Raw genomic sequence first — 12,907 nt, 5'->3', positions numbered from 1 at the left:
ACGGCTAGAACAGGAAAGCAAGTTATAGCTTAAAGACAGCCCTAAGTCATGCCTGACAGCTGAAGCGAGATAGCAGGCTTGAGAACAGACCACAGACAGACCTACTTTTAAATACAAGTTTTACAAAGACCTTAAATAGAAGTAGGAAGAGAATAAGAGTTAAAATGAGACAGAAGATAAGAGTAGTATAAAAATGAGAAATGTTGAGAGCTTGGCAAAAACAGGTTGGAAAAAAATATTTGCAAGTTCATGGACTCTGTAAACCTATTTATAGAACATTAGCAATATATATATTTTTTAATTTTTTGTCTCTAAATCTTTCTTATATATTAGTAAAAGAGAAATATACTCTAACGTATAAATGGCAAAATTCCACATCAGTATTTATCTTTAAAAATAAAATATAGGGCCGGCCCAGTGGCTCAGGCAGTTAGAGCTCCATGCTCCTAACTCCGAAGACTGCCGGTTCGATTCCCACATGGGCCAGTGGACTCTCAACCACAAGGTTGCCAGTTCAATTCCTCGAATCCCGGAAGGGATGGTGGGCTCTGCCACCTGTAACAAAGATTGAACATGGCACCTTGAGCTGAGCTGCCCCCCGGATGGCTCAGATGATAGGAGCACGGGCTCTCAACCACAAGGTTGCCAGTTCAATTCCTCGAGTCCCACAAGGGATGGTGGGCAGCGCCCCCTGCAACTAAGATTGAACACGGCACCTTCAGCTGAGCTGCGCTGAGCTCCCAGATGGCTCAGTTGGTTGGAGCGCATCCTCTCAACCACAAGGTTGCTGGTTCGACTCCCGCAAGGGCAAGGGATGGTGGGCTGCGCCCCCTGCAACTAGCAACGGCATCTGGACCTGGAGCTGAGCTGCGCCCTCCACAACTAAGACTGAAAGGACAACAACTTGAAGCTGAACAGCACCCTCCACAACAACTTAACTTGGAAAAAAGGCCTGGAAGTACACTCTGTTCCCCAATAAAGTCCTGTTCCCCTTCCCCAATAAAATCTTTAAAAAAAAAAAAAAGTAAATAAATAAAATATAAGTCTGACTTCATAAGATTTCATAATAAAAAAGTAGATTTTAAAATACTCTATTACTTATAAGAACCTAGAAATATAAAAAGGATACAGCATCCATAGCTATGAGATGAAACCTTCTATTTCTTGCTTCTTCCCTGTTAAGACAAATTTTATTTAAAGCAAATTCAAATGTCCACATTCTGATAAATATAATCAAATCAACCAAGTCCCTGAGTTTACAAAAACATCTGAAACCAAAAAAGTAATTTATACTGAAGTACCATACCTATCCAGCAATTCTGCTGCAACTTGTTTATGAGCCACCTTTCCATGGTTTTCTTTCTGAAATGGCTTTTTGAGCAGTAAATCATCTTCAACTGTCCTGGTTTGTTAAAAAGAAAAATTAAGAGCTCATTTTTCTCAAAGAGTATTTCCTGTCTCTTTATATTTTCACAATTGGAATATGTTTTAAATAATTCAAATTTATGTCTCCTTAAATAGCTTAATTAATATCTTAACTTTATTTAATACCTGCAAAATGAAAAAGAAATCTATGGGTTCTGATGTCTGATAGCCTAGGTTTCTGGGTTCAAATTCTGGCTCTGTCATTCACTATATGAATCTTAAATTCTTTGTGCCACAATCTCCCTGTTTGTATAGTAGAGACAATGAAGCTTTTGGTAACTGATACTATGCAAAAAGACAGGCTGATTATAGGTGATATAGACTATAGATGATCAGCCCTAGTTATGCAGATAGATATAACCCTAGAGCAGGGAAGACTACCCAACTATTTATTTTTGAATGAAAAATCCTGAAAATGTAAAGCATCATAAAACACAATTTATTATAAGTATGTTTATTCTTGTGGTTATCCATGAAGTATGAATACCCGACAAAAAACGTTCAGCCGCAATATGAATCAGTCAACTACTCCTAAGTTAATGGATAAAATCAAGTTTCTAAACACTGGAAGCTGATAACAACATCCCTAAAAACAGCAACTCCACCAAGATGTAGCCTCCATATAAGGCCCAGGCTTTATCTGCTGACAGATCTTGTCCCTCCCAATTAACTAAACTTCCATCAGCTCTTTGACCACTTAGCTCATTCACAAAACCGTAAGAATTGTGCTCACACAATCTCATTCTCCACACTAACCTCATTTTGAAGTCAAGTACCAGGCAAAGGGAACACCAACCCAGCCCCATCTTAGTTTTAACATTTGCAAGTGAAAAGTCTCTGACAGTTGAATGAAAGCAGATGCAACAGAGAAACCAAAGACCTTTAATTGATTTCCTCCTCCCCTTTTCCTTCCATAAATCCGTTCACAATATAAACATTTTCTTCTTTTTCACACAACTGTTCTCAAATTTTTGAGTCAATTCATTATAGTTCAATGAACAAAAATTCATTCCATAGAACATCGTTGTCTTCACATACAAAGACAATCCAAAAACTCGCAATAGTATTTATTTGTGTCTCGTCTCTACCTAGAAAAGATATGAAACAGATCAATAAAAGTTACCTTTTCTTCCTTTTGCTAGATTCTCCGCAGTGTTCATCATCACTAAAATCAGAGTCATAGCCTCCATGACCATGCATCTGTAAAAGAAGTTACTCAGAACCTAAGTTGCCCACAGTTCAGGAAACAGAAGAGTTCAAAAATTAGTTATTTTTAAAAGCCACAATAGTTTTAAAGGATTGTGGTGGATACCACTGTTCCTGGGCTATTCAGACATCTAAAACTTTCATTCATTTTAAAAATGTATCCTAAAAAAAATGAATTAACATATTTCGCTATTAGGCCAAGAGAGGCTATTTTTTAATCTTTCTATTGAAAACCAGGTCTAGAAGCTGGCATTTGACTCTATACAAGGTTCAGCAATGCTACACTTTTATTTAACTCAGAGGTTACACCACGTACTTTACAAACACTGCTTCTAATTCTGCAAGTTAGGAACTATTATCTCCATTTTAGAGGTGAAGAAATCAAGGACAAATGAAGTTAAGTAAATTAATTACACAGAGCAAATAAGTGGCTAAGCTGATCTACTTGATTCTTAAGACCATGATTTCAACTAACTCCAAATTGCCTCTCTGGAAAACATTAACTTCTTGATTATTATATTCCATCAGACTTACTGTATTTGTGAACAGTACATTATCCATTGATGAAAATTTACCTCTTTTTTCAACGTATGTGATTTCCTTTTTCCTTTAAACCTAGTTTTTTGTTGTTGTTTTGTTTTGTTTTTTAAGGTACACCACATTGCCCTTTGTTCTAGTCAACCTTATCTAGTTTCAATTTATTTAATTGAAATTTTTAGAAATACTGAAAGGTCTCAATTGTCACTAAGCTGTGTTGGAAGAAGCTTCTAGTTTCAGCATTATATTGGATTTGGGAAACATTCATAGGGGATGGATGGATGATTTCACTATTTGATGTCATAAAATACTCAATTCATATGGTTACAAGGAAGCAGTCCAGGTCAAACGATACAGTAAATTTTTTAAACTTTAATATTCACTATAGCAAGTAGAGCAGAAAACAGAGGAAAGAACTCTAAATCATTGCCACCGACCTAAGGCAAAAAATGTTTCTAGTCCTGGCTATCCTGAATAAATGACTTCATCTGCTAAGTAAGGTGGCTACATCAAATAATCCTTAAATCCCAGGAGTCCATTCTCTTTTTATAATTCTATTTTCAGACTTAGGTGTGTGGTTGTCTCTTCCCTGTCCCACAGAATTCTAGAGAGGAAGGCCCTAGCCAAGGTTGGAGGTGAAGATTAGAAGGCCACAGTTCCAACTCTACCCTTGCTGATATATATCTGTCTTCACCTTCGACACACCTGGAGCTTACAACCTTTGTCAATTCAGCTCCTCTTTCCAGCTGTCTACCACATCTGTTCAAGCCAAACCAGCCTCTCACTTATTGTCTGTCCTCCCTTTCTTCACATCTGTAAACGTTAACTATCCTCCTCATCTTCTTCTTCTTCTTCCCACACCCCGCGACACCACCTCCTACCCTTGCTCCCCCTCTCCCATTTCTTTCTTCTCGGGCGGTTTCCATCCATCCCACACCCATCTCAACGAGTGGTTGCACCAAAAAGCTCTCACTCACTTTAGGCTACAAATACACTGACAAGGGCCGAGAGAAATTCGAGAAAGGAGCCTGTCTCCAGAATCTATTTAAAAACATAAAAATAAATAAATAACCAACACTAGTAGCATACTAGGAATAAGTTTCGAGGTCCTTCTCCCCAACCCCAAATACGCTCACAGCCCTTCTCACACACCCCTTTACCTCCTCCCAGCTCTGTCAAATTCGCCCGCTGCGTCGTCGCTTCCTCCTTTCTCCACGGCTGCAGCGACGACCCACGGCCTGAGAGAGCCGCTGCAGGGCCACTCGCGTCCGCTGCGGCCGCGCAGCTTCGCCCCAGCCGCCGCCACGGCTACCCGCTGCCCGCCTCTCCCTACGGGTCCCGACTGGGCAGCGCTTCCGGTCCAGCTCGGCACCGTGTCACACCTAAATGGCACCGTCTCGAGGTGCGCTGACTTTGTGCTACAGCCAGAACATTCCCGGGAAACAAAGGCGGCGGGAGAACTTGGCCGAAGGGGAAGGCAGATGCTGCCTGCTTTCTCGAAGTCGCAGCTGTCACTTTTTTCCTGTGCCTCTTTCCCTAACCCTCTCGGGAGCCCTTCATCTAATATTGTGTGGTACTGCTCGCTTAAGCACACGCTCCTCGTTTGAAAATATGTTTTTAGAAAAAAATCTCTGCCTGAATATCACCTGCCGTCCTCTTTCTATTAATAGTAACCTTAGTAACGCCTCCTTGGAGCATCCTCGCCGAGCGTCTCAGTCTCCGATCTGCCTCTTCTCTGCCCACTTTTCTTCCGCATAAAACAGTTCTCATAATTAGAACAAAAATAACTTTCCTTCGTTTCACACCCACATAAAAGATACCATTCCAAATACACTGCTGGTGGCAGAGGAGCTCATCGAAAATGTGAGGAAAGGAAGAATAGAGAATAGGGGAGATTTCACAGGGTTGGGGATTCTATGCAGACAAGCGACCTGACACAAGTGAAAAGGGATCCAACGTAGTTCCTTTAAAAAAAAAGGGGTGGGGCGGGGGAGAAGAAATGCAGTCAGGAAAAGTTAACGTATTTTGAGCTCCACCAGGTCTTTCTGTGCTCTACCTTTTCTACATTATGATGCTCCATTCTGCTTTGCAGCCTCGTGACTGGGTTCATGTCTGGTCTTCCTCTGACTGATGCTATTCATCTTTGCTTCCTCCTCCTTTCCCAACACAGTTCCTTGGAAATCACAAGTGCTAATTAAATATTTGTTGAATTGCACTGGCAGGCCGCTGACTTTTCAACAGGCCCTTTTCAGAGAAAAAGCTTAACACAACACAGACTCATCATTTTACATCTTTTGCACTACATGGTAGATAACAATATCCTTATCGGTTTAATCCACTTCTATCACTGACAGTAAATTATAGATATATGTTGCTTTACCCAATGAGTGAATGTGATCTTAAAAATTTGTAAGTTAAATTATTGTAAATTCAATCACTTCAAATACAATCAGATTATGCTTCAATAAAAATGTTTATTCAAAAACTTTAAAGTGATAGGAAATCTCACAATTTAACTTTATACTATGTTGAATTATTTTGTCATAGATATTTTTGTAGGAAATATCTAAACTATATTTGTTTTATTTATTATCAATAAAATAAAACACACCTGTACCTTGTATTCAATTTACTTTCTACCAATATTTGATATTTTAGTAGTATTTTCTATTATTCTTAGTATATTTTTGTCTGCTGTTTCATTTTACTCTTACAACAAACCTGTGCTACTATGTTATTAGCCCCATTTTGCATATGAGAAACAGAAGCACAGAACTGAAAGCCACAGAACTGGTGAGGGTCTAAAACTGGGAGTACTTGTCTCTCGGCAAGACCCAGTTTTCTCTGTCTCTCTCTGTGTTAATTTTAGTCTCTCTCTCTCTCTCTCTCTCTCTCTCTCTCTCTCTCTCTCTCTCTCTTTCTCTCTGTAACTCATCGATTGTGTGGGAAGTGGCTCCTGATTCTAACATTTTAAGAATTTAAGATCTGTGACTACCAGACCATTCAGCCACAGATTTGCATTTTTCCCTTTGAGGCAGCAGTTACTGAAAGAGAAAAATAGAAAATATATGTTAGGAATAGATCACATGATCTGAACTAAAAACAATTAATACAGGATAGAAAACCTACCTGATTGGGAAATTAACAATCACAGCTCAACAACTATAAAAAATACAAATATTTATTAAGTGCTTGCTCTGGACAGAGCAGTGTCTAGTCATCAGGGTTACAAATATGTAAAAGCCATTTCTTGCTCTTGAAAGTTGACTGGTAAGAAAGAAAGAATATGTAGAACAATAACAACAATATAGTCTATCATATTCCAAGTGTCTAGTAAATGGCATGAACCTATGGTTCCCAGTCTGTAAAATGTGTTATTTCAATGAATGTGAAAATTTAAATGTGCATCAATGCTGTATAATTCAAATAAAGCAATAAAATACTATGATAGATATATGAGTGAGAGGGACCACCCCACTCCTCTCCATTACCCCCCACACACACACACACACCCTTATTGCCCACTTCTGCTCCCCCTACCCCTCAAAAACAGCTGCTCTGTATAGTAAAGAACCACACTTCAAAGAACCACACTTCAAAGAACCACACTTCAGCCAGACCTGCGTTCAAGTCAGATTTCTGCCACTTACTAGCTAGGAAATCATGGATAAGTTATTTAATTCTCTGAGTCTTAATTTCCTCATCTATAAAATGGACAGAATAGCAGTACCTATCTCATTGGGGGTTGATGAGGTTTAAAATGAAATGATGCAGCTAAAATGCTTAGCATGATGCCTAATTCATAGTAAGCATGTAATAAATGCTACTTGAGGAAAGAATCCAATTATAGACATCCTTTCTTGAGAATAAGTTTAACAATTAACTGCTTCTTGAATATGGTCTAGAAATAGATCCTCACATATATTATCCTATGAGTAATGGCTTAGGTTTAAGTATGGACTTTTCAATAAATAGTTCTGGGTAAATTGAATAGTATGGTAAAAAAAAAAAAATCTTGATTCCTACCTCACACCATACACAAAAGCCAGTTTCAAAGAAACCATAGGAAAACATCTTCATGTTATTTCTTGATATCTTCCTTAGGGCAGGAAAAATTTTCTTAGGACACACAAAGAGCTAACTATAAAGGAAAAAAATAAATAAATTAAGGACTTCTGTTCATTTAAAATATTTAATTAAAAAAATGAAAAGTTAAGTCACAGAGTGGGAAAATATATTGCAGTATGCATATTCAACAGATTATCAGATTATATAAAAAAACTTTAAAAATCATTAAGTAAAAGGCAGAAACCCAACAGAAAAATTACTCAAAGACTTGAATGGACAATTCACCAAAACAAGATATCCAAATGGCAAATGCACATCAAACAAAGTGCTCATGGTTACTAGTTATCATAGAAATGCAAATTATGAAAACAATGCAAGCCACTACACACCTGTCAGAATGGCTAAATGAAAAAGATTTAGTGCTGATGAAACTGTGGCATGATTGTAACTCTTACATGCTGCTGATGGGAGTGTAAATTGGTACAATCACCTTGGAAAAGGTGTTCAGTAGTACCTACTAATGCTGAACGTGTATATCCTATTTCTCATATATTCTACTTCTCACTGTATTTTCAAGAGAAAAGTGTACATGTGTTCCAAAAAAGGCCTGGTCTATAAATCACTAGTTGTAAATAACAGCAATGTTTATAAATAAAAAGCTGGACGCAACCCCAATGTCCATCAGCATTAGAATAGTTAAATAAATTGTGCTTTATTCATACAATGAAATACTATACAGCAATAAAACGAACAAACTACAAGTATATTCAGCAGCTTGGATGAATCTCATAAATATAATGCTGAGTCAAAGAAGCACTGTATTTGCAAAAAGACATTTATATCAAGGACAAAAACAAAAGTAATCAATCTGTTATAAGTCAGGATAGTGGTTTCCCTGGTGGGTGAAGGGGAGGTGACAGGAAGTGGGCATAAGGCACAAGTGGGCGTGGTGGTTGGGGGCTGCCTCTAGGAAATGGGAATGTCCTGTTTCTTAATCCTGGCGTTCGTTACATGAGTGGTTCATTTATACCTATGGTTTGTGCCTTTTTGTGTATGTATGTTATACTTCAATAGAAAGTTTACATTTTAAAATTTAACTCTTCCTAGAGGTTTTAAAACATTGACTCCAATTGGTAAATGGAAGTGTTGGCGATTAAAGCAATTTCAGGCATAACAGAATAAGTCAGGGAGCGAATAGGTGGGATTTACTGGGGCCTCAGAAATTATGCCCCACAAATGCTTACATAGCCAAAGACAAATTTCCTGGAGGCACGGAGGTGGAAGCAGACAGGGAGCTCTGTGAGTGTCATGTAGGACTCTAGTCAGCACTCAAAGGACTGAATGCACCCAGGCCTTGAACCCTTGGCAAGGTCATCTTGTACTTCTGTACATTTATACACCAGGATCTGTCAGAAGGCAGCTGCACAACCTCCTTAGTAAAGCTCAGGCCACGAATAGAGACACAGGCTAACAGCTATCTTTTACAAGCCGGTCAAAGGTCAGTCACTTGCTTGTGTAAGAGCCTGGAGGAGGCTGCCAGAGAATGAATACTGTGGTCGGAGGAACACTTGGAAGCAAAGTGGAAAGACAGCAATATAACAATTAGCTAAATGAATTGTCATTTTTAGGCCTGCTCCCAGGAGGCGAGAATAGAGACAGGATGTCTAGAAAATCCCTCTCAGAGGCAGTCGTGGGTAAGGAGCCTTGTGATTAAGAGAAAGGGAGACACTTACCGGGTCAGATGAGATGAGAAGCGGAGACCAGGAACACTAAATATCACCGGAAAACTGATGCACTTATATTTTGTCATATTATATCTGTGGGTATAAAGATTTCATGCCTACTCAGGAATGTGCAAAGTAGAGAGACTCGCAAGAATAATGAAGGTTGTTAAGTGCTGTAGCTCTGGATCCTTCCTCAAGGACTAGTTAGGCCTGGGCCTATAATCACAGAAACGATATAATTCCCGCCCATCCCCATCAAGATTCAAGCTCTAGGTGGGACACAGACGCAGAAACAGGTCATTACAGTACGGTGCTACGGGCAGTGCTAGGAATAGTCCCAGAAGGCTATGGAATCACCAGGGAGAGTCCCTTAGCCCTGAGAGAAGGAAGACAGGAAATGCTTGGGAGACAGAGGACTTCATGTTCGTGTTCAAAATGCTTAAACCACAAGTTTAACTCTGTGCTACAAATTACACCGACTCTGCCTCCAAAGGAAAGGGACGTATATCCTCCCAGGCCCTCCATATTCACCGCTCTCTCTTAGAAAGTGTAGGCAAGTACCAAGTAGCTGACCATATCACATGATTTTATAATTTATGAACACAAGTTTATCATGTAGAGAGAGTGCTGGTTTAGTCAAGTGAAATGTTCAGTGAAGTGGGCCTACCATATATCTAAGGATACAGTCATCGTTATTATGTGGTCAGGCAGTTAGACATAAATAGTAAGCAATTTTCCTAAATGATGCCTTAATTAACATAGTCCCTGAAAGTAAAACTCTTTGACTAGTTGTCCTGGTACTGAAGGTGATAATAGGTGGTAGGATAAAAAAATATGTAAACATACCAATAACATAAATGACTGGATTCAGAGGAACAGTGGTAAACAGGAGATGGAGAACTCATGCCTCTCCTTACTTTGACTGTATCAAAGCAACAGCACCATGAGTAATACTTGGATCATAAATAGAACTTTTTAAAAAACACACTTTATTGTCAGGAATTTTGTTGCATAGGGTAGGAGGCATACAACAGAAACGCAGGCCAAAATTGCTAGAGCAATCCATCTTTCCAGAGAACTTGGAGTTCTGGATTTTTAGATTCACTATTCTGATTTTTAATATTGGCATCTAATTCAAGTTTAAAAATCAAAGCAAAACACCACTTGGAAGAAAACACTGCCGTGAGCTGAATTCAAGCCCAGAGGCTGCAGAAGTCCACAGGAGTCCATTGGCCTCCGGGCTGCGCTTTGGAGGTGGTGGTTTGGAAGCAAAGGTTCTGAGGCTGGCTTGGATGTATCTCTTGGGCATGAGACAGGCTCCTGGAAAATCAGGCGTGAAGATTCCTTCAAGAGAAGAATCAAAGCCTTAAATAAACACTCAAGAAAGGTGTCTTGGGGGGCGTCGTGGCCAGGACTGAAGCAAGAAGTGGTGTATAAGCTCCTGCGCAGAAATATCTATACTGGCTGAGAAGACCAGGGTGTCATGTAGACTGGGGGCGGGAGTGGGGGGGTACTGGCATCCCACAGCACACTGACAATGTTGAATCTTACCTAAGCCCTTTGCTTCTGGAAAATAGTGATGACTCAAGGAATGCCCCTGTTTTTGTGTTCTAGAAAAGGGCTTACTGCAAAGAACCACTCTTTCCTGTATGACTTATACATGACTCAGATGTCTCATGTTTAACTTATGACAAAGCTAGACACAGACCCTCCAAAATTCCCATTCTTTGCTTCGCAAATGATGAGGTGTACTGCTCATCACCCCACGGATAAATTGGAACAACATGCTTGTTAACCATACTTTGGCTAAGCATCTTCCTTTTTTCCAAGCCCCTGAACTTTGCCCGCCCCCCAAGCCTGAGCCAGCGTACAGTCCCTCCTGCAAACAAACTGGCCTCCGCATAAAATAGTCTCTGATCTACTATCTGATCATGTCACCCTTTCATTTCATTTCCCCACATCTGGTTCTTTCTGGCCTGTTCATACCTCCTCTCTATAAAAGAAAACCTTTGTCTGACCCTTGAGACACTTGCAGGTTTTCCCTATTGCAATACTCTCTTTCCCTCTAGCAATAATCTTTTTGAATAAAATTTCTCCTAAGTCCGGATTTGTTTTTTAGTTGACAATGTCCTTCTGCATCGTATACTATTTAGCACAATTTCTGACAGTACAGTGTGTTGTTGCAAATGCTCTCTTTATGACCAGAAGTATTAGTCTATTGGACGCTGCTCTCTCACATGACGAGAATGAAGTAGCCGCCGCAGTGATCCCCAGTCACTGGGCAGTGAGTTGCTGGACATCTGGAGTAAGGTCACTCATCTGCCTTGGCTTCCCGGACACCACACTCAGTTTCCTTTCCTCAGTGTCTACTCCGTCGCAGGCTCCTACTGTTCTGCAGAGCTGGGTTTGCGTATCCTTGTCTACCTACACTCTCAGCCATTCCCAGGGCTCAGAGGGTCATCTGGATGCTGATGTGTCCCAGCTTATATCCTTTTAGTGGCTGAAGAATATTCATTGTATATATACTACATTTGCTTATCCCTTTATCTATTGACAGACACTTGGGCTGTTTCTACCTTTTGGCTGTTGTGAATAATGATGCTGTGAACATGGGTGTACAAGTATCTATTGGAGTCCCTGCTTTCAATTCTTTTGATACATACCCAGGAGGATAATTGCTGGGTCATATGGCAATTCTATGTTTAATCTTTTGAGAAACCACCAAATTGTTTTCCACTGCAGACACCATTTTACATTCCTACCTTTTCTACATCCTCACCAACACTTGTTATTTTCTATTCTTTGGGTTTTTAAAAAATTATAGCCATTCTAGTCGGTGTGAAGTGGTATCTCATTGTCGTTTTGATTTGATTTCCCTAATAACTAGTGATATAGTGCATCTTTTCCTGTGCTTATTGACCACTTTTATATCTTCTTTGGAGAACTGTCTATTCAAGTCCTTTGCCTGTTTTTTAATTGAGTTATTTTTTTTGTTGTTGAGTTTTAGTTCTTAATAGATTCTAGATATTAATCTCTTATCAGATACACGATTTGCAAATATTTTCTCCCATTTTATAGGTTGTTTTTTTCATTTTCTTGATAGTACTCTTTGATGCACAAAAGTTCTTGATTTTGATTAACAGTCCAATTTAAAAAGGTAATTTTTAAAAGGCTAAAATTGTGGCTCATACAAATATAAAATTAACACATATCAGAGACTTTATTTAACTAATTAATGAGGGAACCAGAGAGAGGTTACCACCAATTCAAAGGAGAATTTAAAGAATACACACATATAGGCAATCAGGAAAGCAAAAAGGAATTTACAAGTATGTTCAAAACTGGTTAATAGCCACAGGGTAATAATCAATTGTACCTCCACCAGACAAAATTCACTTGCATCTCTATTGACAAGAATGATTTGTGTTGCTATCAGTTTTATATAACTTTAAAAGTTGCAAAATAGCTCAAAGACCCTGAAAGTTTTGATAACTCAATAGGGTGCTAAACAGGACACCTACTCATCTTTTTTGCCTTTTTCAAAGTCTTCTGTAAGTTTCTCGGATGCCATCCAAGGGCACTCTCTTACCCCCCGTCTCAGCAGCGAGGCGAACCAGGTGTTTTCCAATTGCCTCAAGGCTTTCCGCACTGGGATAGCACTGGGGCGGTTGGTTCAGCTCAAGGACTATTCATTGCGTGCCAGGTGATGCAAGGGCAGCGGCTTAGTCATTCCTGCTACAAATACTTACTATCTATAGGAGCAGGCATTGTGCTGTGCGCACAGTGGGGATCGATGCAGACTGTTCTTTGTCCTCTTGAGTCTTGCTGTCCACCTGGGGATAGGAAGAACAAGAAAATGAATATAATAATCACAAACTGCGATCAATGCAATGAAGGAAAACAACTGCCAACACAGAGAGTCACCAAGAAAAGCCTACGTAGTAGGG

The 12,907-nt window shown here is 39.5% G+C and overlaps 1 protein-coding gene and 1 long non-coding RNA gene across 5 annotated transcripts in view; both read right to left on the bottom strand.

The window, feature by feature from the left end:
- LOC117035728 (protein FRA10AC1) overlaps positions 1–4,524 on the bottom strand; it is a 31,491-nt gene extending 26,967 nt beyond the window's left edge. The window contains exons 1-4 of the mRNA XM_033129697.1: positions 4,329–4,524; positions 2,549–2,625; positions 1,307–1,402; positions 1,130–1,175 (exon numbers count right to left, since the gene is read on the bottom strand). Coding sequence (XP_032985588.1) covers positions 1,130–1,175; positions 1,307–1,402; positions 2,549–2,625 — 219 coding nt within the window. The 5' untranslated portion in view covers positions 4,329–4,524. The remainder of the gene's footprint in view (positions 1–1,129; positions 1,176–1,306; positions 1,403–2,548; positions 2,626–4,328) is intronic.
- A 5,438-nt stretch (positions 4,525–9,962) lies between these two features.
- LOC117035818 (uncharacterized) overlaps positions 9,963–12,907 on the bottom strand; it is a 28,973-nt gene continuing 26,028 nt past the window's right edge. For all 4 annotated transcript variants that reach the window (XR_004425275.1, XR_004425273.1, XR_004425274.1 and 1 more), the window contains 2 exons: positions 12,710–12,793; positions 9,963–10,304 (listed from right to left, as the gene is read on the bottom strand). This is a non-coding gene — a long non-coding RNA (uncharacterized LOC117035818). The remainder of the gene's footprint in view (positions 10,305–12,709; positions 12,794–12,907) is intronic.

Source organism: Rhinolophus ferrumequinum, chromosome 16, assembly GCF_004115265.2.
Source record: "Rhinolophus ferrumequinum isolate MPI-CBG mRhiFer1 chromosome 16, mRhiFer1_v1.p, whole genome shotgun sequence".
NCBI classification, from domain to species: Eukaryota; Metazoa; Chordata; class Mammalia; order Chiroptera; family Rhinolophidae; genus Rhinolophus; species Rhinolophus ferrumequinum.
Note: the sequence above shows the minus strand (reverse complement) of the source record. Positions and strands in the feature narration are given on the sequence as shown.